The sequence below is a fragment of the Poromitra crassiceps genome, assembly GCF_964638095.1.
Source record: "Poromitra crassiceps genome assembly, chromosome: 13".
NCBI lineage: Eukaryota > Metazoa > Chordata > Actinopteri > Beryciformes > Melamphaidae > Poromitra > Poromitra crassiceps.
Window position 1 is genome coordinate 18538905 of NC_139644.1, and position 24960 is coordinate 18563864.

General features: G+C 45.3%; 2 protein-coding genes across 5 annotated transcripts in view; both read right to left on the minus strand.

Moving 5' to 3' along the window:
* The window catches only part of lmx1al (LIM homeobox transcription factor 1, alpha-like), a gene marked incomplete at both ends in the record, with an annotated part of 22000 nt that extends 19799 nt beyond the window's left edge, over positions 1–2201 (minus strand). The window contains one exon of the mRNA XM_083649825.1: positions 2158–2201. Coding sequence (XP_083505951.1) covers positions 2158–2201 — 44 coding nt within the window. The remainder of the gene's footprint in view (positions 1–2157) is intronic.
* Positions 2202–2820: 619 nt separating this feature from the next.
* gmip (GEM interacting protein) lies at positions 2821–24952 on the minus strand. 4 transcript variants are annotated; one of them, XM_083649814.1, is made up of 20 exons: positions 24716–24952; positions 22147–22237; positions 21397–21484; positions 21169–21211; positions 17037–17162; positions 14507–14571; positions 14192–14299; positions 13595–13675; positions 13147–13326; positions 11973–12110; positions 10006–10196; positions 9368–9486; positions 9144–9239; positions 8865–9022; positions 8542–8718; positions 8262–8399; positions 7927–8129; positions 7105–7426; positions 5246–5348; positions 2821–4199 (listed from the first exon to the last, which is right to left on the minus strand). In XM_083649814.1, exons 1-20 carry the CDS (start codon positions 24759–24761, stop codon positions 3652–3654), a joined length of 3021 nt encoding a protein of 1006 aa, XP_083505940.1. In that variant the 5' UTR covers positions 24762–24952; the 3' UTR covers positions 2821–3651. The 4 variants fall into 4 exon arrangements, with proteins under 4 accessions (XP_083505940.1, XP_083505939.1, XP_083505941.1 ...); XM_083649813.1 differs by having other exon boundaries at positions 5246–5351; XM_083649816.1 differs by lacking the exon at positions 5246–5348 and having other exon boundaries at positions 4092–4199.
* Between the last annotated feature and the right edge of the window lie 8 nt (positions 24953–24960).

A 24960-nucleotide genomic window follows, 5' to 3' on the forward strand; every position in this document is an offset into this window, starting at 1 on the left:
TGTAGGGGGAATCGAACCCGGGTCTCAGCTGCCTCAAAATCCAAAGTCGAACACGCTAACCAGTCGGCCAATGAGACAATCCCACTAGGTTCTATGTGTAACTTAACCTGGACAGCATTTCCAATAAGCGACTGAAACCTTGATGAGGAATTTTTTTTTACTAGATCTGAAGTCAGACTGAGGTCACACACACACACACACACACACACACACACACACACACACACACACACACACACACACACACACACACACACACACACACACACACACACACACACACACACACACACACACACACACACGCAATGACTGACTGACTGAATTGCTCTCAGACGCGAAAACAACAGCAACACTTCATTTAGGCTATAGAAAATTTTAATTTAAGTTTGAAGAAATTAATCGAAATTTGAAGTGATATTATCAGTAGGCATATCACAGATTAGCCTAATGGCAGGTTTAGGGGCCTAAATCTAATCAACTGACACTTTAATCAGTGTTATGTCAGCCAATAAAAATCTCTCACATGAATTAGCAAAAATAGGAAAAAATAAAGAAAAACATCTCGTAGCCTACATTTCTAGCCTATAAACTATATTTTTTAAAGATAATTGCAGTTTAAAATTAAATTTTTGTGTCGAAATTATTTTCAATGGGGTATAAATGTTTAAAACGAGGGTATTTGCATCAGCAACGAATCACAGGTGGGCGATTCTTGTTTTTTAGCTGTTCCAGTAGCCTACATTTGCTAACTTATGAAGGATGAAGAAGTAAATAAGATGAAGATATGAATGAAATTATAGCTAACGGCTTTTGATAATGCAACACTCTAAAAAAGCTTAATTGGTTATAGGATGTGTGTGTGTGTGTGTGTGTGTGTGTGTGTGTGTGTGTGTGTGTGTGTGTGTGTGTGTGTGTGTGTGTGTGTGTGTGTGTGTGTGTGTGTGTGTGTGTGTGTGTGCGTGTGTGTGTGTAGTATATATATATATATATATATAAAGCCAAATCTAAAGCCAAATCCCTATAATATTCCTATATTGGTGCTCTGTGAGTTTAGTGTCCATAGTGCCTATTACGTTTTGGGATTTTTTAAAGTCTCCAATCTCATTCTAATATTCATAGCCTTATATTACCGTGATATGATATGATATATTATATTCATTTTTGCTGTTATATTCGTAGCATCCTTATATAAAATGGATTATACCTGTATGATTACTAGAGGCCTAGTTATTTATTTATTTTTTCGTAAGGGAAGACAGACCCTAAAATTCACTACTAAATATAAACTAAATTAGGCCTATCAGGAAATATAGCCTAGGCCGAATTGTTACAGAAAACCAAGCTCTGAATTATAGAGGAAAAATACAGAAATGCAGGCAACAGGATATTAGAGTCACATTTGTGTAGCCTAAAATGCATCTCTTCTCTATATTATGACAGACAGCTTGCCTGTTTCTGTAATGGTGATAATAAGTAGGCTAATGGAAAATAGTTTAAAAGAGTTCATGAACTTTCCTAAGCTTCCATGGACCTGGCTAAAGGAAAAATTATTTTGTCATGTTATATAATATGATCACATAATGTGATCAATCGGCTGAGAAATATAAATTCCTATAAAGGTTGGCGAGGAGCTGCCAAAGATTGGTAAAACAATCAGTAAAACGTTTCTCTGGATTTTAATGAGCGACCCTGTGCCCACGAATTAATACCATAACAAGCAGAGTAAATATCGATTTAGCTGTTCATGAGGGTCAGGATATCCATGATGAAAAAAACCCTCATATGAATAATATTTTGTTTTGTCCGAACATTTGGATCCAATTGCAATAATCAGAAAACAATGGCAAATGGCACTAGGCTATATCTGCAACCTAGAACTGCATCAGGCGAACAATCTGATGCTGAACCACTAGCCTGTAGTAAAGGTTATTTAACACATAATCGTATTAGTTTAGATTAAAACACCAGATCAGGGCTCATGATTGATCAGATATCAGAATCATTGTGACAAATTATTTTCAGCTCAGCCTCTTAAAACAAAACATGCCAAGTAATGTTATTTTCGGCTATAAAAAAAACAAAACAGAAACAAGAGCCATGGAAATCACAAGTCTTCATTCATTGACAACCTGTTCTTGAGTTGCGGTCGCCTACCTTGAGGTGAAACACACGCCTCCTGAAATCTCGGTTGGCAGCATTAAAAACGGGGGGAAACTTTAACCCAGTAAATAAATCGACGCGTTTTCAGACCGTTCTTCTATTATTTCACACTCTGGCGCGCATACTGCCTATGGTAAAAGTCCAGATACCATGATGACCCAAACTATTGTCTATTGTCTCTCCTTTATTCTCCTCGCCTGTCGTGTGTGCGCTGCGACTTGTCTGTGCGTAAAAGGCGCATGAGGGAGGAGATGGACAGAGGGGGGGAGAAGGTGGAAGATGATAGGGAAGATGAGAGATGATGCAGCCCTATTGATAACTCTATAAGAACGATCCTTTGCGTTTGTGTTCAAGGTTAGAAAGATGGAGACTTGAAAGGACACTGCTGAGACTTTAAAGGACACTCGGCGAGGTGAGCAATTGGTCCTCGTCTTCTTGGGAAATTACCTTTTTCAGCCTTATAATAATGCTTTTATGATGCGCTAAAATGCTATAATTTTGCTGAAATAGGCAATCAAGTGCACAAAGGCAAACCAAGATGACAGCTACATCCAGTCGTTATTATATGCCCATATGGACGTTGGAAACTGTTGCCTCAATGTATTATACTGCAAATAGAAACAGGTTAAAGATTGAAAAGGCTTATGAAGATGATGGAAAAGTGTCACAACGTTTATTAGAGAAAAAAGGTTTATTGCCACTGTAGCCTACTGTCTCGTTCCTGTTTTTGTTCATATCGGGAGAAGACTGCCCCCTTGTGACACAACAGCAACGACGCAAGAGTCACAGTAAAAACCTCAGTAAGAAAACACACATTCCATATTCAAATAACCTTGATACCAATGAAAACATATCCTTGTTTATAACATAAAAATGCATTTCATAATTTTTGTTTAAACACAAGACTTGAGGTGATTGGGATTTTCAACATTAAAGTTGGCATAGAACAAAACCAGTAACAACTAGACACTTTATAGGCTACTTCTGTGATGGCTTGCTTCCCTTAATCTGCACCCTCAGAACTGCCTGTTACATTCAAATACACTACAAATATCCAAAACAGATAAATACGTTTCCATCTCTGTCTGGTCTGGGTATTAGACCACTGGATGGCCAACAGATCAAAATCCTAAAGAGGATTAGTGCTAATAAGGCTAGGCATCCCGGAGAGCATCCAGCCTGAACTTTACAACGGTGATTCCAACGGTTTCTATTGCTGGTTTTAGTCCTGGAGCTTTCTGGTAGCTGAACCTTCGATTGAGAAACTTTCAAGATCTTTGGAGTGGAATATCCTTGAGTGTGCGTGGAATAGATCCTGTGCGTGGAATACATGAGCATTTCATCCATGAAACCTGATCAGTAAAGTCTGCAGATATATGAAACTTGATATTAGTGGTAGTTGTTTCACTCAGTATTGAAAGACCTTAAGCCCAGCTGTGTCTGTGTCTGAAATCAGGTGAATATCTGTTCCTCTGGTCCCAACTGGCCTCAGACAAAGAGCTGTTCATCTTTCCCTGTGTGGCTGCGCCTCAGCTTCAGGCCCGACAGGATCTTGTGGGCTGGTGCGGTCAGGGGGCACAGAGCGCGCTGTCCATTATTCGATTGGTTAATGTTCAGACTGGCTTTACAGCCGGGCCCCGCCTCCTGACCGGACGCCTTCGTTGGACCGGAGAGTGCCCCAGTTGCAGCTGTCGTAAATGTCGGGTCCATTCCCAGCATGTACTGTACCTCGCGGGGTCTCGCCAGGGGGGTGTCCGGCTTGCCCTCTTCTGTGGTGACGCTGGCCTGGCGGTTGTTCTCACACGGGACATCCAGGCTTTGGGAGAGTCTCTGTGTCCCCGGCTCTGGAGAGGAGCTGCGGCTGCTGTCTGCGCTCCCCAGAGGGCTCGGGTCGGAGAGTCGGGCTGCTGCGGTTTCATGCCGGTGATACCTCACAGGATGTCTGGTGAAGCGGGACAGTGGATTGGTCCCCAAAGCAGAGTCTGGCTCCCACACCGGCTCCCCCTGTGCCCCACCTGCCCCCCTCATAGCCAGGACTGAGGGAGAAGGGAGAAAAGGCTAAATGAGACAAACCTAATGGTAATAATAACATTATAATATAGAAGAGCTTCCAATTAAGACATTAATAGGTTAACATAATTAATAAGAGGCATAATGTGATAATACAAACAGATGTTAGTAATTATCAAAATCATACTTTGCTGGTGTAATGTCAACAGCATTTTGAGATGAATCCTACTCTTTACTGTAGGCCAGTGTATGGAGGCTGAGCTTGGACTGATATTGTGTATAGTTCTGATTAGAAGCACCGGATGTGTAGGTTGTTTTAGTCACAGAGCAGAGAGAGCCTCACAACTAAAGCAAGAATGAAGCAATATTTCTCAACTGATGAAAGCAGGAGTCAGTACTGAAGAACCTTTCACTTGTTCATCTAAATTCAAGTCAGACTCAAAATCAACTCCAAGATTCCCTCATGCTTTTATGTTCGCAGTAAAGTAGATTAATTCAATAATCACATTCGGTAGGCCAATTAAGACTACTCCTTATTTGTTTCTCTCTAGCTGAATACAGTTTTGAATCATCCAATGCCTAATGCCATTAAAGCAATCCCTAACAAGCAATTTGACTCACTCGATTTTACAAATGAATACAACTCGATGTCATAAACAAAATCACGAAAATAAATCTTATTTCCAAAAATAACATGACTAAGTGGGAGGATGTAAAGTGAGAGCAGAATAGGAGCTAGAGTAGACCCTTGAGGCACTCTGCAGCTAACTGTTGCTGAGGAGGAGGCTGCGTTACTCAAGCCCACAGAGAACTCTGTGGGAAATTAAATAAACAATTTAAGAGCTGTGTCTGTAATACACCTACACTCTCTAATATGATCAATAAAAACATGGCTTCAAGCAGAAAAGGAGAAGTGCAAGCAGCAATCAGCAGCAATAATCTATCATATAACTTTATTAAAAAACAACAACTAAAACAGCAACATCTATAAACTACCCAACAAATCAATAGGGTTAAATCCTATGATTCTCTGCTCACACCAATAATTCCTCTATTACTACGTCCCGCCTACCTGCTCTCTCATTGGCTTCAGGGCTGAGCTGGTCCACTGCCTCATTGGATGAAGACTTGTCAGATATATAACCCTCGCTTGACTCTCTCTTGATTGCTCGACTCTGCTGGAATGACACAAGTTGAGTGTTGGGGACAGGACAGGCGACATACACTTGGGGTGTAACACAAGGGGGGAGTTGGGACCGGGATTCTTTAGACATTTATAGACCGTGTCTAGACTGCAAACACTGCAGCAGTGCAGTATGTGTTAAGAGATTATTTAGACATTTATAGACCGTGTCTAGACTGAGAACACTGCAGCAGTGCAGACATTTATAGACCGTGTCTAGACTGAGAACACTGCAGCAGTGCAGACATTTATAGACCCTGTCTAGACTGAGAACACTGCAGCAGTGTAGACATTTATAGATTGTGTCTAGACTGAGAACACTGCAGCAGTGCAGACATTTATAGATCGTGTCTAGACTGAGAACACTGCAGCAGTGCAGTATGTGTTAAGAGATTCTTTAGACATTTATAGACCGTATCTAGACTGCAAACACTGCAGCAGTGCAGTATGTGTTAAGAGATTCTTTAGACATTTATAGACCGTGTCTAGACTGCAAACACTGCAGCAGTGCAGAACATTTATAGACCGTGTCTAGACTGAGAACACTGCAGCAGTGCAGACATTTATAGACCCTGTCTAGACTGAGAACACTGCAGCAGTGTAGACATTTATAGACCGTGTCTAGACTGAGAACACTGCAGCAGTGTAGACATTTATAGACCGTGTCTAGACTGAGAACACGGCAGCAGTGCAGACATTTATAGATCGTGTCTAGACTGAGAACACTGCAGCAGTGCAGACATTTATAGACCCTGTCTAGACTGAGAACACTGCAGCAGTGTAGACATTTATAGATCGTGTCTAGACTGCGAACACTGCAGCAGTGCAGACATTTATAGACCATGTCTAGACTGCGAACACTGCAGCAGTGCAGACATTTATAGATCGTGTCTAGACAGAGAACACTGCAGCAGTGCAGACATTTATAGACCCTGTCTAGACTGAGAATACTGCAGCAGTGCAAACATTTATAGACTGTGTCTAGACTGCTAACACTGCAGCAGTGCAAACATTTATAGACTGTGTCTAGACTGCGAACACTGCAGCAGTGCAGCATGTGCTAAGAGATTCTTGGGTAAGGGCATGGGCAACTACTTGGGATGAGATCTCATCACAAGTCTATGAGACTATTTCCAATCAGATACGAACATAAGTCTGCACTGGGAGAATTCAAGCTATGAGAAAAAGAAGCTCGGATTTTGAGCCACCTCTTTAAAACTCTTGAACATGTTTAGGACAGTTACTGCATATGTTTGCCGTGAGTTGAATTCAGTTTTATTTTCTCCCACGAGAAAGAGGAGTGTAATGGCTGGTGAAAGTCTGTCAGAAAAATCAGGCTTCTACGTAGTGTGAGGTGAGAGTCCATGCAGGTACAGCAGTAGAAGAAATGCAGTAGCTGTCCAGCATGTTAATCCTAACAGAATGAAGATGGGGTTAAGCTGCCAGGTGCCCCTATGGTCATGCCAAGGCTCTTAAGACCAACAGGTACCTTAATGGGTAAAAGTAGCCCAGGCTCAACTCACTCCACTCTGGGTTTATGCCCAACTACTGCCACTGATACTTAGCAAGCTCAAGCAGCATTCAAAGCAAGGTTGGCATTCATTTTTCAACGCTACTTCCATGAAGAGCTTTCGAAATTAGACAATCATTTCATTGATGCTTTGCAAAGCCTGTGAAAGCGCTGCACACTAGAATAAAGTAAAGACGGAGCGCGTTTAAGCGGAGCATTTCTTCCTTGCAGTTCTTACCTCTAGGGAGTGTGGGCGCTCTCTGGATGAGGCTCCGTGTTCCTGGGTGGAGGAAGTGTCCTCGTTGACGGGACGGGAAGCCCGGGTAGGGGTTTCTGGAAGAGGTGCGGTAGGGGCTGGAGGAGGGGGCGTGCTGGCCCTCTGTTGGGGGCCAAAAACCTGCTTGTGGTGCGTGATGAGGAACTCAACCAGGAGAGCCTGGTAGGTGGTCTCCAGCAGGGCAACCATGTCCCCACACACTAGAGGGCGCAACAGCGTCGGCCCAAACACAATGCCCAGGTTGCAAGGGGACATCTTGTTCTCCTCGTAGTTCTCTGAGACTCTGTGGAGACAGAGTGTGAAGAAAGTTACAAACTTTCACAAAGAGAGAAACCTCTGGCAGGGTTTGATCTTAGGCCAGTGGGAGGCACACAATTTTCCAGAAGCTGGATATTTAACCATAGATACAGTGGGTCTGTGTGGGGGAACGCCCACACAACGTACGTTACTTCCGTTTAGGGCCGTGGGGGGTTTCCACCCCACATGCATCTATGACAAGACACCGCCTGAATGTATTGAACTAGCTCTAGGCACAAACCTATTCTATGTGAAAGAAGCCAAAGGGAACATTTCACTATGATTGCCAGGGGGACTAACAATGTAAATCAGTCTTGTGACTGCAATTGTCGTGCATTTACATTTTGCTAAAATGTTCATTAATGTACACTGTCCCCTATTGAACAAATAAATTGAAATTGAAATTTAATTTATTCTAATTTAATCTAATCTAAAAGGTGATTGGGTAAAAACAAATCGAATAGTGTAATGCTGCTGTCTGCTCACATGTACAGGTGATGCATTATGTGTTGTAAAGTGCTGTAGTTGTATGGGGGGAGTTTCTCTAGCAGCTCCCGCAGGTTGTGGAAGACATCCTTCATCAGCACCGTACTCTCTTCTGTGGGCTCGCTTTCATTCTGCCGCTGGATGGCCTTCCCCACCGCGATGAAATCATTGTACAGATCAAACGTTAACAGGGGCTCTGGGAGCTGGAGGAGGAGAATAGTGAGGTGAGCCACGATTGCCGAAGGGAACTGACAGAGATCTTTATCCTCTGCCACCGATTCCTCTCCGTCCACCTAATTCATTCAGCACAGTATATCTGGCAATGATTCACATACCTCCTTGAAGAAGTACTTAAGGACGGAGGTGAGGTCGTGTGGTGAGATGTCAGAGAGGTCCAGCTGCTCCTTTTGAGTCTCGAAGGCCTGGCACAGCTTCTGGATGCGAGGCTTGGACCCACTCACACGATACACCCCCTGAGAGGCAGCCAGAGACAGCAATATTAATGCCGTTATTAATCAGTAGACCTGATCATAGCTAATTGTTAGTGTGTGAGCCTTGCATTACCCCTGATATCATGGTCATTTCTGTATATTTGGGTCAATAGGTTGATAGTACCTGGACCGAGAGTGCACGTCTCTCAATCTCCGCCGTGCAGCGCTGCACCACAAAGGGAACCTCGTCCGCTCTGTCCTGGGGCAGCAGGCAGAGGCCCACCCCAAACACGAGCCCCTTCCTGTTCTCACACTCCAGCTGACACACCTCCAGACACTTTCTGTGCAGAGCCAGCGGACACTGAGGGCCGGGCGGGAACACAAACAGGACAGAGAACGTTAACACTCTTACTTAACAGCATTCGTGGATGCCTGTCTATCAAAGGCTATCAAAGCCGCTGCTCTTCTCACAAAGCTCTGTTCTATCTCTCCCCTCTGGCCTTGTACCTCCTCGCATTCGACTCCGTGGACCACGATGATTTTTTCGCATTGCTTGCATTTGACCATCTTGCTCTTCAACTTCCTGAAATGGTGTGTCAGTGCAGCTCGCGAAGGCGTGCGCTTTGACGCTTGACAGGATCCGTCTACAGTGGAATCCATACAGTCTGCAGGGAGAGGGAGAGGGTCGAGTCATGAACGTTGCTGCCCATGGGGGGTTAGGTTAGTTAGTCTGTGTGATAAGCTATCTGTAAGGACATACATGTATATCAAAAGGGAGCAACTGACCTGATTCCAACACTGTTGCCATGTCCCTGTCTTCCAGGTCTTCTGACGACATCGTCCCAGTGGATGGGGCTTTGGGCAGCCTCCTATAGCCGTGAGCTTCAATGATGCATCACCACAGAGCAAAGACATAGAAGAAGAGGGGAAATCCCCAAAAAATTTGAGTTTTGAAATGAATATGAGAGAAAGGATGAGGAAAAAAACAAAAAAACAAAACATGTGCTTACCGGGGCTAGACAGAGATTCCATACTGCCTCCAATACTACCTAGGCTGTCATCTGACACAGCGAAAGAGTCCGGAAGAGAGCTGAGAGTGCTGCTCGTTTTTCGTTTGGTCCTTCCAGATCTTACATGAAAGACACAGAGACAAAAACGTATGATTCACTTATGATTAAGTGTTATTACTCCAAGTGAATAAAAATAGTTTAGACAGTTGATATCCAAAGTTTTTTCCTTTATCCCCTTGCAGATTGAGTGAGCTTGAACTCTTCTGCAAAGAAGGGAGAAAATCTCTGAATCCAGATGTAGCTACTAAGTTTGTAGAGACTTATTCAAACACTCTTACTTACTGCTGTTATCAAAGCAGAAGGTCCTTCTACTAATTATTGAAGGATGTCTAAGATGTGACAAAGGTTTTTAATACACTGTCATAAGTGATTCATCTTTTGCTTTTACCTTGATTTTGGTAGATATCCAAATGAAAATGGGTTTTACTTTCAGGCAAGAATGAATGAAGGAATTCATTTTATTTGACAAGAGTGTTAAAATACATAATTGAACAGAAGCCCTTAGGCCACAACCAAACACTAGAAACCTTTCCAAGGTGTGTCATACATTTGAACAGTCAGAGCTCAGCAGACCGTACCCTCTGCCCTGGAAGACATACTCCTCGAAGTCGAAGGTCTGGAGGGGCTGCTCCTGGCGGCGCTTGCTGAGGACGTAGAGCAGGTAGGGCTCCCCGGGCTCCAGGGGCAGGCAGGTCAGCTCCAGCTTGTGGTAGGCCTGTGGGATGGGCTCTGTCTGCTTCCACTGGTAGTGGAACATGTTGACTGTGGCCTAATAGGGTTGTGGAGAGGGAGTCGTTTGACAGTGGTCATTTCAGGATGGATAGACGGATGGATGCAATGTACAATATCAGTACTGCTAATAGTACTGCTTTGGTTATTGATTGCGACTGTATCATAATACCGTACAGATCCACTTTCAAATTTCTATTATTGCTAGCAGTGTTAATCTAATCACAAAAATGATTTTGTTTCATACTATTATTGATGAAAACATGATCCGTCCGAGACTCGCGTAGTGTAGCGGTAGATTCCCTGCCTACCAACACAAGGGTTGCAGGTTCGCGCCCCCGTGTTACCTCAGGCTTGGTCTGGCGTCCATACAGGCACGAATGGCTGTGTCTGCGGGTGGGAATGCGGATTGAGGGTATGTGTCCTGGTCGCTGCACAAGCGCCTCTTCTGGTCAGTCGGGGCGCCTCTTCGGGGTGGAAGGGAACAAGTGGGAATAGCGTGATCCTCCCATGTGCTACGTCCTGCCCGTGAAGCTCCCCGCTGTCAGGTGAAAAGAAGCGGCTGGCAACTGTGCATGTATCGGAGGAAGCATGGTGCTAGTCTAGGGCTCTCCCCAGATCGGCAGTGTGTGGAGCAGTGACCGGGGCAGCAGGGGGAAATTAGCCAAGTACAATTGGGGAGAAAATGGATCATAGGCATGCATTCATTCTTGCAGGCTAGCAAACGAAAGTGCATGGATATTTCAGTTACAATGGTACTTGAGAATGACTGATGGAGAAGGCACATATTTTGTGACACTTTGTTGTACATAGGCTACGTAACTTCTATTTTATTCTATTTCATTGTTATGGAACAGTCCTATGCCTCTTATAACATTTGATGTTTATGTTGATATTTTCCATGCCTGAGTACAAGCAACTGTAGCATGACCCAATTTCCCCTCTGGGATCAAACAAGTTTTTCTGATTCTGATGCTTTTCAATGCACTTTCATTGAAGGGGAAGCTTAGCAGTATGTGAATCAGTGTACAAACTGCGACCCTTATTTGTCCCTTATGAAAATGTTCTCTAAATATCACACATCTCCCAGGTGTCAATGTGTGCCATGCTCAAGGTGTTTGAGCGCTCAGTGCTGTCTCACAGACAGAGGTGACATCACAGTTTAGAAATGGCTATATTGCAACTCCTGCCCTGAAACACAGAAAATTGAGCGCGCCCAAACGTGTCTTTAGCTAACACTGCTTTACTTGTTTTTACATGGCTGCTAGCTATACAGTTGTCTGGCAGGAGTTTTAAGCAACTCATCTGAAAGACACATGTACTGTATGTATAATCAAGTTAGCTTGATTTAACATGTTTGGAAGAAAACCATAACGATAGAAGAAATTACTGTTGGTATGGGCTGCTAGCTTTACATTTATCTTTTCAGATTAACTTTTTGGCAGACCGATGTAGATTAGAATATTTTGTTTTTCCTGGGCTGCTGGCGTTATATTTATCTGGGGGAAGCTTAGTAGACAACAGCTGATTGTTAGCTAAGATCATGTTCAGGTGCACTCATTTCATATTTCAGGGAGGAGTTTGCAAGTTACCTATGATGCCACCTCTCACCTGAAGACAGAGTAAAAACTGAAGTGAGTAATTGACTAAATTGAATCAATATGACATTTAAATACAGACTAAATTTAAAGAATGTTTTTGACTAAGACTATGACTGAATTTAAAAATAGTGAGAAAATGACGACAGATTTCAAGTATCTAGCATAGAAATGAGTTGAATCCTGCATGTCGACAGCTTCCTTGACTTCATACCAACCTCCTTGAGGACGTTGTCTCCCTGACAGATGAGCTTGCGCATGTGAGAAATAATTGTCTCTTTGACCTTCACCAAGTCCTCCTGGTGTTGCCGGGCCTCTTTCACACACAGTCTGTACAGTGTCTCCGACTCCGTCACCTGGGAGACACGGACACAGAGCTTCACTTGCTGCTAAATTGGTATCATTTTAAGCACATTATGAGTATACTAAAAATATATAATTGCTAGTCGATCGGACGAACGGTTCCCGAAAATAAACCACATTTTGTGTTGCCAGTAGGTGGCACTATGACTATACACATGTCTGAATTGCATGGAATTCGGCACTGTACTCTGTCTGGTTCCCAGCAGCGCACCCCCACACATTTGAAGTCAATTAGACTAACGTTTCTCAAGATAAACCATTTTTAGTGTTGCCAGTAGGTGGTGCTATGACTATGCACGTGTCCAAATTGCACAAAATTCAGCACTGGACTCTGTCAGGTTCCCAGTAACGCATTTCCCAAGTTTTAAGTCGATCGGACAAACGGTTCTCAAGCGATGTGAAGGACAGCCAGACATACAGACAGACGGTTCTGTCTTTATTAGATACACTAAAAATATTGCGCTCTTTGCACGCTCACTTCTAGCGCCACGCTCTGCGTGCCGTTCTGCGCATCCACAGGCGAGCAATTGTGCACCATGTGTGCCGCCGCCCCGCGAACCCCCTCTGCCTTATTCTAGCAGTGAGATAAGAAAAAATGACATTACATAATGGCCTGCATTTTATTAACATCCTTTGAATGTGGTAAAAGCGTATGATCAGCTACACTGTATTCAGCAAACAGAGCTTATTATGCATTGCTCATCATAATGTGCTTATTAAGTGCTTCCTGTGAATCTTGATGTCCATCGTCAACACGTCAACATCGTCAACGTTCAAGTATGCACTTCAAGTGTCACCATGAAAACAGCACTTTATGGTACTTCCTCTTACTTACAGTAGGTGAAAGCAGCCGCACTAGAGTGGAGTTAACCCATTGATACCTGATGCAGCATTTGCGTGTATATCCCTCATTTGTGTGTGTATCCCTTTAAGACCGCGAACCGCGTCACGCAGTCTTAAAGGGATACACACACAAATGCTGTATCAGGTATCAATGGGTTAAGATTGGGTGCTGGAGGGGACTGTCACCTTGCTCTGGGCTTCATCTCTGGACTTCCTCCTCTTGTCCAGTGTTTTGTATCCAGCGGAGTCGTCTGCGGCCTTAGCGGCCACAGCCTTGGCGATGACAGACTTCTCTAGCTTCTGTAGGTCCTCGCAGCGCTGGATGTACTGCTGCTGAGCTTTCTTCAGACACGCCACCCCATCATGCTGAGAACAAACAAACAAACAAACAAACCAAGGGAGACACATCACAGTGGTGTTTCTCTTTACGCTGCTAAAGAATGCAATTTAAACACAATAATAGTGCATTACAGATGGAACACTTTTTCACACTGGCAAATATTTTTGTTTTATACGCTTGTTCAGTCATCCAGTCAGTTGGAATGTGTTAAATTTGGACAAACTAATTTTGAAAGTGCAATAAACATCAAATGAGCGGAAATTCAGTGCTTGCCAAGATTCCTAAATCACTCACCATCTTCTTTTGCTCTCTTGCCCACTGCTCCTTAAACTCTCTGCGCCACTTGTCAATCTCATTTTTCTTTGCAGCCAAGGCCTTCAGGGTAAAGAGCCCAGATTAGACACATTCCCATATACACACATATACAAGACAGAAATGATTGGGCCTCCTGGTAGTGTAGTGGTACTGTAGATTCCCTGCCTACCAACACGAGGGTCGCAGGTTCGCGCCCCCGTGTCACCTCCGGCTTGGTGGGGCATCCATACAGGCACGATTGGCTGTGTCTGTGGGTGGGAAGCCGGATTAGGATTATGTGTCCGGCCTGCTGCATGAGTGCCTCCTCTGGTCGGTCAGGGCAACTGTTCGGGGCGGAAGGGAATTGGTGGGAAGCTCCCCGCTCTCAGGTGAAAAGGAAGCGGCTGGCAACTGCACTTGTGTCGGAGGAAGCATGGTGCTAGGCTACGGCTCTCCCCAGATCGGCAGAGGGTAGAGGGCAGCAGGGGGAAATTGGCCAAAGTACAATTGGGGAGAAAATGGGGGGAAATTTTCTGAGAGAAAAAAGGGGGGAAATTATTTAGTTTAGCTGTGATTTTGGTGGGTGTGTGTCTTTACATGGTAACAGCGCTGCTGCAGCTGTTCTGAAGTCTGTCTGGAGGCCATGCTGTTCTTGATGTCTTGCTCCAGGGCCATGGTGTAGATGTTCTGTAGAGGCATCATATCCTGCCCAGGCAAGAAGAATTTTAGACAGCTTTTCTACAGTAAATATCAGGGTGGGAATCCATTCATGGATGAACTGATAAATTCCAATTTTACTGAGGAATTGGATTTGGGATTTGAAATGTGAAAACACAGACAGGAAACAGAATTGGAATTTAATTAAATTGGATTTAATGCAATGATTTTTTTTTTGCAATGAAACAGCCTTACCTGCTGAGCCACACAGGACTTTGCTCCTTCAGCTGCCTTCATGATGCTTTTTGCAAATTCTTGTTCTGTAAACAAACATCATGAGTCAGCTTCCTCTGGCATGACGTTACTCACAAGTTGACTGTACATAAGGTCTAAGACGGACACGCTGGGAGCGTCATGGAGAATTAAATAGACTGGGAAATAACTGGACCCACAACATTAGACATGACAAATGCTTTTAGTTGGTTTAAATCAATATGGTGCTTGGGGCTTTAGCGTGTTCCATTTTAGAGCCATTGGCTGATATAACCAAACCGATAACCCCATTTAGAGAACCATCATAACTTTGACTGGAAAGCTCCTCAAAGCTGCTGGAGCAGAGGCAGGACGTGACTGATCAACACCACTATTCCATAATCCAAATCCATACTCTGTCTGGCTGCGCTAAATGCTGCTCCATATATTCAGGCTGCATCCATATTGCTAATCTGATTGCTCTTTAGCATCAGTGGTCACAACCTGACGCTAGTGGCTACTCTCTTTACTGCTGATTTGACTAGACCGGGGTGTTCTGTGGAGTTTTAAAAAATTGACAAAGTGGACAGAGTTGCTGTATTCTCTGTTATGAATCCAGAGCAGTGTGGAACTGAGCTCCACCCAGTAGTATCAGTCATTGCTGTCACCAAACACTGTGACACTGTGACAGTAGCTGTGGGACCTGTTGCTCTCTCTATCAGTGCTGCCAACAGACGTGCATGCCGGCAGCAGGCAGAGAGTGGGTGGCGGGCAGCAGGCAGAGAGTAGGTGGCGGGCAGCAGGCAGAGAGTGGGCGGCGGGCAGCAGGCAGAGAGTGGGTGGCGGGCAGCAGGCAGAGAGTGGGCGGCGGGCAGCAGGCAGAGAGTGGGTGGCGGGCAGCAGGCAGAGAGTGGGCGGCGGGCAGAGAGCGGGCGGCAGGCAGAGAGTGGGCGGCGGGCAGAGAGTGGGCGGCGGGCAGAGAGTGGGCGGCGGGCAGAGAGTGGGCGGCAGGCAGAGAGCGGGCGGCGGGCAGCAGGCAGAGAGCGGGCGGCAGGCAGCAGGCAGAGAGCGGGCAGCAGGCAGCAGGCAGAGAGCGGGCAGCAGGCAGAGAGCGGGCGGCAGGCAGAGAGCGGGCGGCAGGCAGAGAGCGGGCAGCAGGCAGCAGGCAGAGAGCGGGCGGCAGGCAGAGAGCGGGCGGCAGGCAGAGAGCGGGCAGCAGGCAGCAGGCAGAGAGCGGGCGGCAGGCAGAGAGCGGGCGGCAGGCAGAGAGCGGGCGGCAGGCAGAGAGCGGGCAGCAGGCAGCAGGCAGAGAGCGGGCGGCAGGCAGAGAGCGGGCGGCAGGCAGAGAGCGGGCGGCAGGCAGAGAGCGGGCGGCAGGCAGAGAGCGGGCGGCAGGCAGAGAGCGGGCGGCGGGCAGCAGGCAGAGAGTGGGCGGCAGGCAGAGAGCGGGCGGCAGGCAGAGAGCGGGCGGCGGGCAGCAGGCAGAGAGTGGGCGGCAGGCAGAGAGCGGGCGGCAGGCAGAGAGCGGGCGGCGGGCAGAGAGTGGGCGGCAGGCAGAGAGTGGGCGGCAGGCAGCAGGCAGAGAGTGGGCAGCAGGCAGAGAGCGGGCGGCGGGCAGCAGGCAGAGAGCGGGCGGCGGGCAGCAGGCAGAGAGCGGGCGGCGGGCACCTGTGCAGGCTGACTCCAGGATAATCTCTGTCTCTGCACCCCACCATCTCCATTGCCCTGCTGTGGCCTGCTAATCTGCCCTCTAATCCATGTTATGGCAGGTTAAGACATGGTGGGCATATTTCCAGCGGGCCTGTAGCACTGGTGGAAGACCGGTCTACTGACCCTCTTACAGATGAATAGCATGCAGTAACTCTCTGTGTGCGTCTGGTTTAGTCTGGACTGTGGGTGTGACTGGTGGCTTTTAAGAACCATGCCTCTAGATGTAATTACAGTCCCAAATAAATAATTCCTGATGAATCAGATAGACACCTGCTGTAACTATCTAGGAAACACAATGTGCTGATTCCTCAGGTCCAGATGGTGCTTTCAAAGGACAGGCTTAATATTGGTTAAGCACACATGCCTTGTTGCATGTGCTGTCTGTGAACTTGGGGTTTACATGCAAGGACACAAACATGTTTCTGATTAAATAGTTTCTTTACAAAATGACCATTTTGAAAAAAGTGACACAGACACTTAGAAAATGATTGCCAAAAATTATGCTATTTTTGTGTCTTTATAAAGAGGCCACATACATAAATCGGTGATTTGCACCCCAATGTTACCATTACTCAGCAGCGCTGCAGCATATCGTTGCTTGTCCGGAGAAAACCTTGTATCTCTGAAATGTCAACTTTTCAGGAACTAAGAGAAACCGGCCTGACAATGCATTTTTGAAGTTATCCAATACGTGTTGAAAAGGTTTCATGATGAGCCCAAGGGTTGTGAGAATTTTCTCGACCAACAGAGGAGCCCTGTAAACCCTTTAGTTAAGTGAAAATATGAAAATCACCAAAACTAGAGGCATGATGTTTCCACTCACCCAGGCTGATTCTCTTCTCCATCCAGGCCAGGAGGTCTTTAGCGTAGCGGCACCACATCTTGGCGTACTGCAGGGGCGTCTCCACTCCGTCCTCACAGCGGCAGAGGGACAGGTCAGCATCCTGGGCTGAGAGGGAGTAGTACATCAGCATCAGTGCGGACTCTGGGTACCTGCAGCCTACCTCTGTACAACACAGCGCCCCCCGCTGGCTACAGCCCACAGCTTCACCACCCTACTCTGGAGCAACAGCCCCCCTTTTCCTAAGAAGCTGGGTTAAAACTAAAACCATGTATGTAATGTACACTTACATACTTTACTGGTCAAGGATATTATAATAAAAATAATCTGATGTCACAAAAAAACGGTATACACAAACCCAAAATAGGAAACAGTGACTGCATATGAGTCATAGTCGGTCTTCTTCAGAATAAAGTCCTGTTTTCCAGTGGGTCTCAGCACACTGTATGTATCATTCCATGTATCCAGCACGATGGAGGTGCAGCTACTTCTCTTGAAGTGCCACCATGTGGAAATCGCATTTGTCGACCAGAAATTCCTCATCCAATCTTGGCTCTTCCAATCGCCACATATGGGGATGTGATCTGAGAGAGAGAAGGCCTTCTAAGGACCCAGGAAAAATGGATCTAGCTCAATAACTTCCCTCCCCTTCCTTTCTCTGGCCATGCCCCCTCCCTCCCTCCCTCGTCCTCACACCTGCTAAACGCTCCTCGGTTAGAGAGGCAAGTCCCTGGTCTGAGAGGAGAGTCAGCAAAGCCAGTGGGTGCCAGTGTGCTGTTATCAGCCACAAGCACCACTCTTCTGTGGTCAGGCAGGCAGGGTGTCGGTATGACAACCACCCTCAACTCTGCTCTGCTCCTTCCTCTTTGACTCACACCGACACAGAGCGGATGATGCACGTAACGGTCCTGCAAAGATCGTGTGCTCTCCCCCTCCCTCTCGCTACCACTCTCACACTTTCCTCCTTGCCTCTCTCGATTTTCCTTCTTCCCCGAAGCAGCGTGCGACAGAGCAGATATGCGCCTGCAGTACTTTCGCTTCTTCAAAAAGTACCACAGTCCTGTTCCAAGTATCAAGCGAAACCAAACATGTGTTCACAGAAGGAAAGACTGCAACTTCTCTTTCAAGTTCCTCCCTTTAAGAACAGACAGATTCTCTTCCCCTCTGTTCTATCTGTGACACAGGAGCCAAATCCAGTTAGAGTGGTAAAAAAAAAATCCAACCAGGCTGATCTTTCCAAGTCAATCTGCAGGCAAAATCCACACGCAACAAAATTGGCAATACCAGAAGACATCCATTATGGATTTGCAGGCCAGGTTGACCTCTCTCAGTCTAGAGTTTTAAGGGCGGCCCTCTCAGCTCACCAGCCTCCCAGTAGATTTGGCGCTGTCCCATGATGCCGAGAGCCTCCTGCGCTGGCTGGGATTGGGGATAATCCCGGACACGCACAGATTGCGGAGTGACGGGCTTTAGAGTGGAGTCGAGTGAGGTTTACCTCCTGGTGTGTGACAGAGTGCCTGCCTGGCCGGGAAGGGGGGGGGGGGGCGTCTAAGTCTAAGTGGCTGATTGGCGGCCAATTCCAACCAATGGGAGGAGATCAAACAAGACTGGATGAAATCTGAATGGCAGGGTGATTGAGTGCAGAGAATAGTGTACGTACAGTACGGACTGAGTGCCTGTACTGCTGCTGAGCCGTTCACACATGATATGGAATGTAGCCATACGTCGATCAATCTCTACACAAACTGATAGCTGGAATGATACGCAGCAGGCCACAGCTTGACTGACTCCTCTGGCAGAAGCACTGCCCTCCCCCCTTTGCTCCTGCATCAGGCTGATTGGAGATCAGGTTATAGAGGAGGAGGGAGGAAGAGCAGGAGGTGCAGGTAGGGTTGGATATTTAAAGGAGCTATGTGTGATGTTGGTGAAAGATTGAGTCAACACGGTTCTCATTTCCCCAGGTCGTCTTTTATGCTGACGTTTTGGGCTGGTGGACGGTCCGGCGCACCAACCCAAAACGCCAGTATTTGACGACCGGGGGAAATGAGAACCACGTTGACTCAATCTGTCTCCAAAATCACATGTAGTACCTTTAAGGACCTTAAGAGGAGACACAGATTTAAAGCTCTGTTTTTACTCTTCTTCTCATGGCTTCTACGGCCGCCGTGTTATTTAAACGCTATATCTGTCTCCATAATCCCAAATCTCTAGTGTGTACGTAGTGTGAATACCTATAATTTGGGTCAAACTGAGGTCAATGTATTTGGCGCTGACTCCCTGTTTACTGTATATATACGTCCTGACACAGCTGGTTAAGAGGCCTACTTGTTTGTCCATTTCTCTTGCACTCACTAGTGCCTACATAACACAAGTCTAACTGGAACTCTAACTTCCTCCTTCCTCTCCTTCCTCCTGTCCTCTCTGGCTTCTTTTGTGTCTCAGGTCAAATCTGATAGCAGCTGCCTCCTGCTCTAATCCTCTAGCCCTTATCCTAATCTTGTTAGGACAGAGCAATTAGTCAATGCAACTAATTATGTGAAAACAACACAAAATGGTTGAAGAAGACACTTTACGGACTGTCACACAGACCGGCCCGCTCATCATTAATGAGCTCTTGGGATTGGTGCGTGTCCGATGTCAATCACAGGGCCGGAACCAAATGTATGCCTTTACAGTAGGTCTTCTAGTTTCATAATAATACCATCAACTTTGTTCTGGCTTTTAAAAAAAAGCCCGCTACAGCCATTTGATTTGTGTCATGAAATCGGGAGATTAACTGGAGAATATACCAATCGGGAGCACAGCGGGAGAAAGAGATCAAAATAGCGATCTACGCGAAAATCGGGAGTGTCAGCAGGTCTATGACATGCTTTCTGTGTTTTCCCCCTACTACCCCTCGTAACCACCTTGACTCGAGGGCAGCACTGAGTGAGGACGGGGGCCGCACACAGCCCGCCAGTTGCCCCTCCATGAACTAGACGCCGCACACACTCCCTCACCCACACACAACCAGAGGTGTAGTGCTATCTTGAGAAGTGCAGGAACGCACCTATTTGCGGAACACCCCCCTCCCCCAGCACATGCACAGGTCCCCCCGCACGCACGCACACACACTACACTGACACACACACATAATTTATTGTGTCCTCTAGACACTGCAGAAGTAGCCCATGACAGAATCAGTTATCACAAACAGCTAAGCTAAACAAGTCTCAAGCATCATGCAAGTTGCACAAGGCTGCATAATTGATCATTTGGCACAGCGGCTGGCATTTTTAGCAAGTAACTTACCATTTTGTGGCGAATTCTGGCGTTGCAAATTGCAATCTGGTGATTAACGCTAACTTTTGATTAGCGTTAATTGAAAATAAATCTCGGTAATGTAACGTGCACTCCATAGTAAAATGTACACCGCTTGCGCATGTGCAGAAACTGAGAAACCGGACCGGTGTGACAGCCTACTGGTCGCTCCACTATCCTGTCTCCATGCGCGTGCATGTGATTGTTGTTTACTTCCTGCAGCAGCTGTTGTGCACTTCTGCCCGCAGATTCACCACAACTCCACAATGAAACAATGAAGTCTCCGGCGGATGAGAACTACTCTTCTTTGCTTTTTACCATCTTTTAATCTCCACTGTGCCTGTCCACGATTATTACAGCTTTTCAGAGCAGCGATGACTGCTAAAAAGATTAATGCAAAAAAAGCGATTCCCTGCGGGTTTCGATCAGCATATACAAAAGGTTCCAACACTGTAACCCATGCACCTAACCCTCTTCGCCACCAGTCCACTCCAGTTTACCGAAGTCAACTCACCTTATAATGAATGACTACGCAACATCCGTGGCTAGTTGAACTGAAGTGTTTCACATTAACTTGTTGCTCATTAAAACGTTGAACTATTCGCTGCTACTGATAGTTGAGACTGCAGGTTTACAAGAACTGGCAAGAGCATTGATCTCGGCTCCACATACACACACACGTTGACACACACAAAACACTGCTTGGAGAAGTATGGGAACGCCGTTCCCACGCGTTCTGCCGGGACTACACCACTGCACACAACTATACACAGGCATCCCTTTAACTTACTTCTACACACAAACACAACTATACCTGATAGATTTCCGTCTATGTCTGTGGCCAAGGCGTCTTCACACTGTTGAGAGAGAGAGACACAGAGTCTTACTCTATAAATACATCATTGTATCACCGAGAACAACAATGTTCGGTCAGTGGTTTCCTGAGAAATCACCTATCAACACTAGTTTCAGTAACAGAGCTGAGCCTTCAAATCAGATATCGTTGATATTTCTGTCTATTAGGCAGATATTGATCCCTTACAGACGCGTCATGCTGCTCTGTGGTTTCTGTGGAGATGGACTCTGTTAGGGACTGTGAGTCTGGCTCTGGCAGCTCCTCCTCCGCTCCACTAAACACAGAAAGAATGCATAGGGACAGATACATGCACAGTCAGCAATACCTAAAAAGGCTCAGTGGCTTTTGGTGGAACAGACTGTACTGCATATACAAAACACTTGATTTTCCTGCAACTTTGCTACCATGTACAAGTCTGACAAACTGATGTATGCAACATACAGACATTCAGAGGGTGTTTTTCATATTCAGCTAATTTGCAAAAGTGTACTTGACAAGTACACTTTCGCATATTAGCTGAGTATGAAAAACTCCCTTTTAAGGGCATTTCCCATTGCATAGTTTTAATGTCATGATTTGAGGGAAAGTCATGATGCTTGGACCGATACACTCCTACAAAAAGAGTGGTTTTCAGTTTTCAGTTACATCTAGAAATAAAGAATAGCAAGTTCAGATCGATGGATTATGGTTTTGGATTAATATGATGTTTGTCAATGGAGTTTCATACTGTATAGTATAGTATAGTATAGTATAGTATAGTATAGTATAGTATAGTATAGTATAGTATATTCAGCCAAATGTAATGGGTCTTTGAATGACACCTCACAAGATGCTGTGTTTTGCAGTGAAAACAATTTAGGTCAATGCAAAGAGACTGAGAAACACATGAGATAATAGAAACTCTTGGCAGCACCCATTTACATTTATCATACTTACCAAGGGACCAAGTTAGCAAATTCAAAGTTATCAAAGTCTCGTAATATCTCACTGTAGCGCTTGGTTTCAGGTTTATGCAGGAGTTTCTTCACTGCAAAGAGAAATAGACAATTTCATAAGTGTCATATCAAGTAAATAATTATTTACCATTTATGCCATGCAGATATACTAGTAAATTATTGAGCCGCCAACTGAGATCCCCCACCCAAAACATCACATGTGCACATGTGCGCACGCACACACACACGCACACACACACACACACACACACACACACACACACACACACACACACACACACACTCACTCGCACACACTCACAGTCAAACGCACATACAAACATTTTATCTCAACATTCCCTTTCTATAAACAGATGTGTGTAAACTTTATGGACAAAACCGAGTCTGTAAAAGTTGTTGTGGGGAAATAAAGAGCTTTGAGTTTGAAATGTGTTAAAGGCCTGGAAAGCATGTGTGCCCAAAACATTAGCTGGAAACATTTGACTTTGTGTTGACTTTACATTTTATAGAGACTGGCTTGTAACACTTTTATCATCCTCAAACTGTTGAAATTGATTTTTTTTCTTTCTATTTTCAAGTGACAAGGCAAATAGGAATATGTGGTTCTGTTATTGGCACAGAGGCTCTGACTTAGTTGCTACTTCCTACACAGTAGATTGCCTGCAATGTTGGAGATATGGAAATGAAATGTTATTCTACTATTGTACTTATTATAAGCTGGTCTGCAAAAAATATCAGCTAAAAGTCCAAATTGTATATCTCCCCAACTTAGTGAATTCAACATCTAAAATAGACTGTAACAGAATATGCTTGTGGAGAAATAACTGTTAAATATACACAAATGAGATGTTCGTAGTTCTCTATTCTGCTCATTCAGTGATATCTGGTCGCAGTTTTTGAGGAAAAAAATATCCTTTTACTGAACGTCAACATGAACTAAGAGAGAATGAGGAACTGTGATGCATTTTGATAACCAACCCTCAACCTTTCTGTGCTCCTAATGTGTAGCCGGTGTTTCACTCTGGAGTATGCAAAAAGGTTCAACTACTGAAAACCAATGTCTGTCTCTCTCTCTCTCTCTCTCTCTCTCTCTCTCTCTCTCTCTCTGTCTCTCTCTCTCTCTCTCTCTCTCTCTCTCTCTCACAGACATCTCCATTTAGGTCAACCACATCCTGCTTGCAGTTTGTGTCATGTTCTGTAACGAGTGCAGAAAGTCCTTGTTTTTCACATCAGCAGTGTTTCTGAGAGGCAGGTGAGACGCTTGAACCCAACGACTTCAAGTCAGATAACGTAAAAAAAAAAAAAGAAGTCACTGTGTTCTAATGAATGAATGATTCTGTTTTGTTCTACATTTGCAATCACTGTAATTATTGCAAATAATTCTGCACTAAAGTATTAAAGTTACATCACATGAAAAGGAACATATTGTTAAAACAAAGTTCTAGTCAGATGTGTATTTCCTTCACAAGTGCTCATTTTCTCACTGGTACATTACAACAGTGGTTCTCAACCGGGGGGGTCGGGACCCCCCAGGAGGTCGCAAGATTATTTTGGGGGGGGGGGGGTCGCGGGATGATGGTCAAAAGAGATAAAAAGAAAAAATACAAAATTATTTTTCTCCCATGATGATTAAATCTCCCATACCAATGGTGTAATGTATTATAAAGCTATATAAACTATAAAAACGATTTCAGTGAGTGAGTGAAATCAGTGTGTGAATGTGTGCGCAGTCATTGTGTTGGGAGGGGGCGGTTGCGAACCCCAGCTTAAGGCTTTTTGGGGGTCGCGGCTCAAAAAGGTTGAGAACGACTGCATTACAACACACTGTAGCGAGCTGGCTTATTAGTACTGTATTGCTATTTTACAAATTCCCCCAATCCTCACGCCAATCTTAACGATCATTTTAGTTCAGTCATAGTCTTACTTCTTTGCTTTTCATAATGTTTAAAGACAGCCATGTCCTTTCAAATATAAATAGAGAAGTTACACAAAGAGCCACACAATGTGTCAAAATGGAGGAAGGGTTCACCGATCCTGCACTGACTAGGAGGATGTAGCGCACAACCGCAAACACCCCCTGACACCCATACACACATGCACACACGCGCACGCACGCACACACACACACACACACGCACACACACACACACACACACACACACAGACACACACACACATGCGCACACACGCACGCACGCACGCGCACGCACACACACACACACACACACACACACACACACACAGACACACACACACACACACACACACACAGACACACACACAGGCGTGCGCGCACACACACACGCAAAACCAGGCACACATACAGTACATGCCCGCACACACAGTATCATGTCAGAATGGTGCCCGAGAACAAAGTTAACTTTGAAGAAAGGCAAAAAGGTCTCTAAAACAAACACAATTTTCAAATAAACAGATAGATAAATAAATCAATAAATCAATAAATAAACAATTAAATCACATGTGAGAATGACAGACCACGTGGCATTATGCTATCCAACATTTTATGAAGAGTTATTTTGCCCGCTCACCTCTGGCTTGGGAGAAGTCCTTGCCTGGCACTTGATCTTCTTCCATTTCTGCACTGTCAGCACTGCAGCAGAACAGAAGGCCCTAGCAGAGCCACCGGCACATCACCTGTCCTGAGGTTCAGAGCAGCACACACAGAAAGCACACGCATAAAGCAGGCACATAAAGCAGACACATAAAGCAGGCACAGAGACTGGCTTAGAGTAAATAATTAGCGTGTAACTCCTGAGCTCGCTACGCTAAAATG

Bases quoted from the DNA above. Each gene is read 5' to 3' on its own strand.
- gmip (XM_083649813.1), bottom strand. From the start codon at position 24,761: ATGGAAGAAGATCAAGTGCCAGGCAAGGACTTCTCCCAAGCCAGAG. The intron at 13,676-14,191 runs GTAAAGACACAC...TTTACCCTGAAG, and splicing joins TGCAGCAGCGCTGTTACCAT to GCCTTGGCTGCAAAGAAAAA. The intron at 12,111-13,146 runs GTGACAGTCCCC...CGTGTCTCCCAG, and splicing joins GAGATGAAGCCCAGAGCAAG to GTGACGGAGTCGGAGACACT.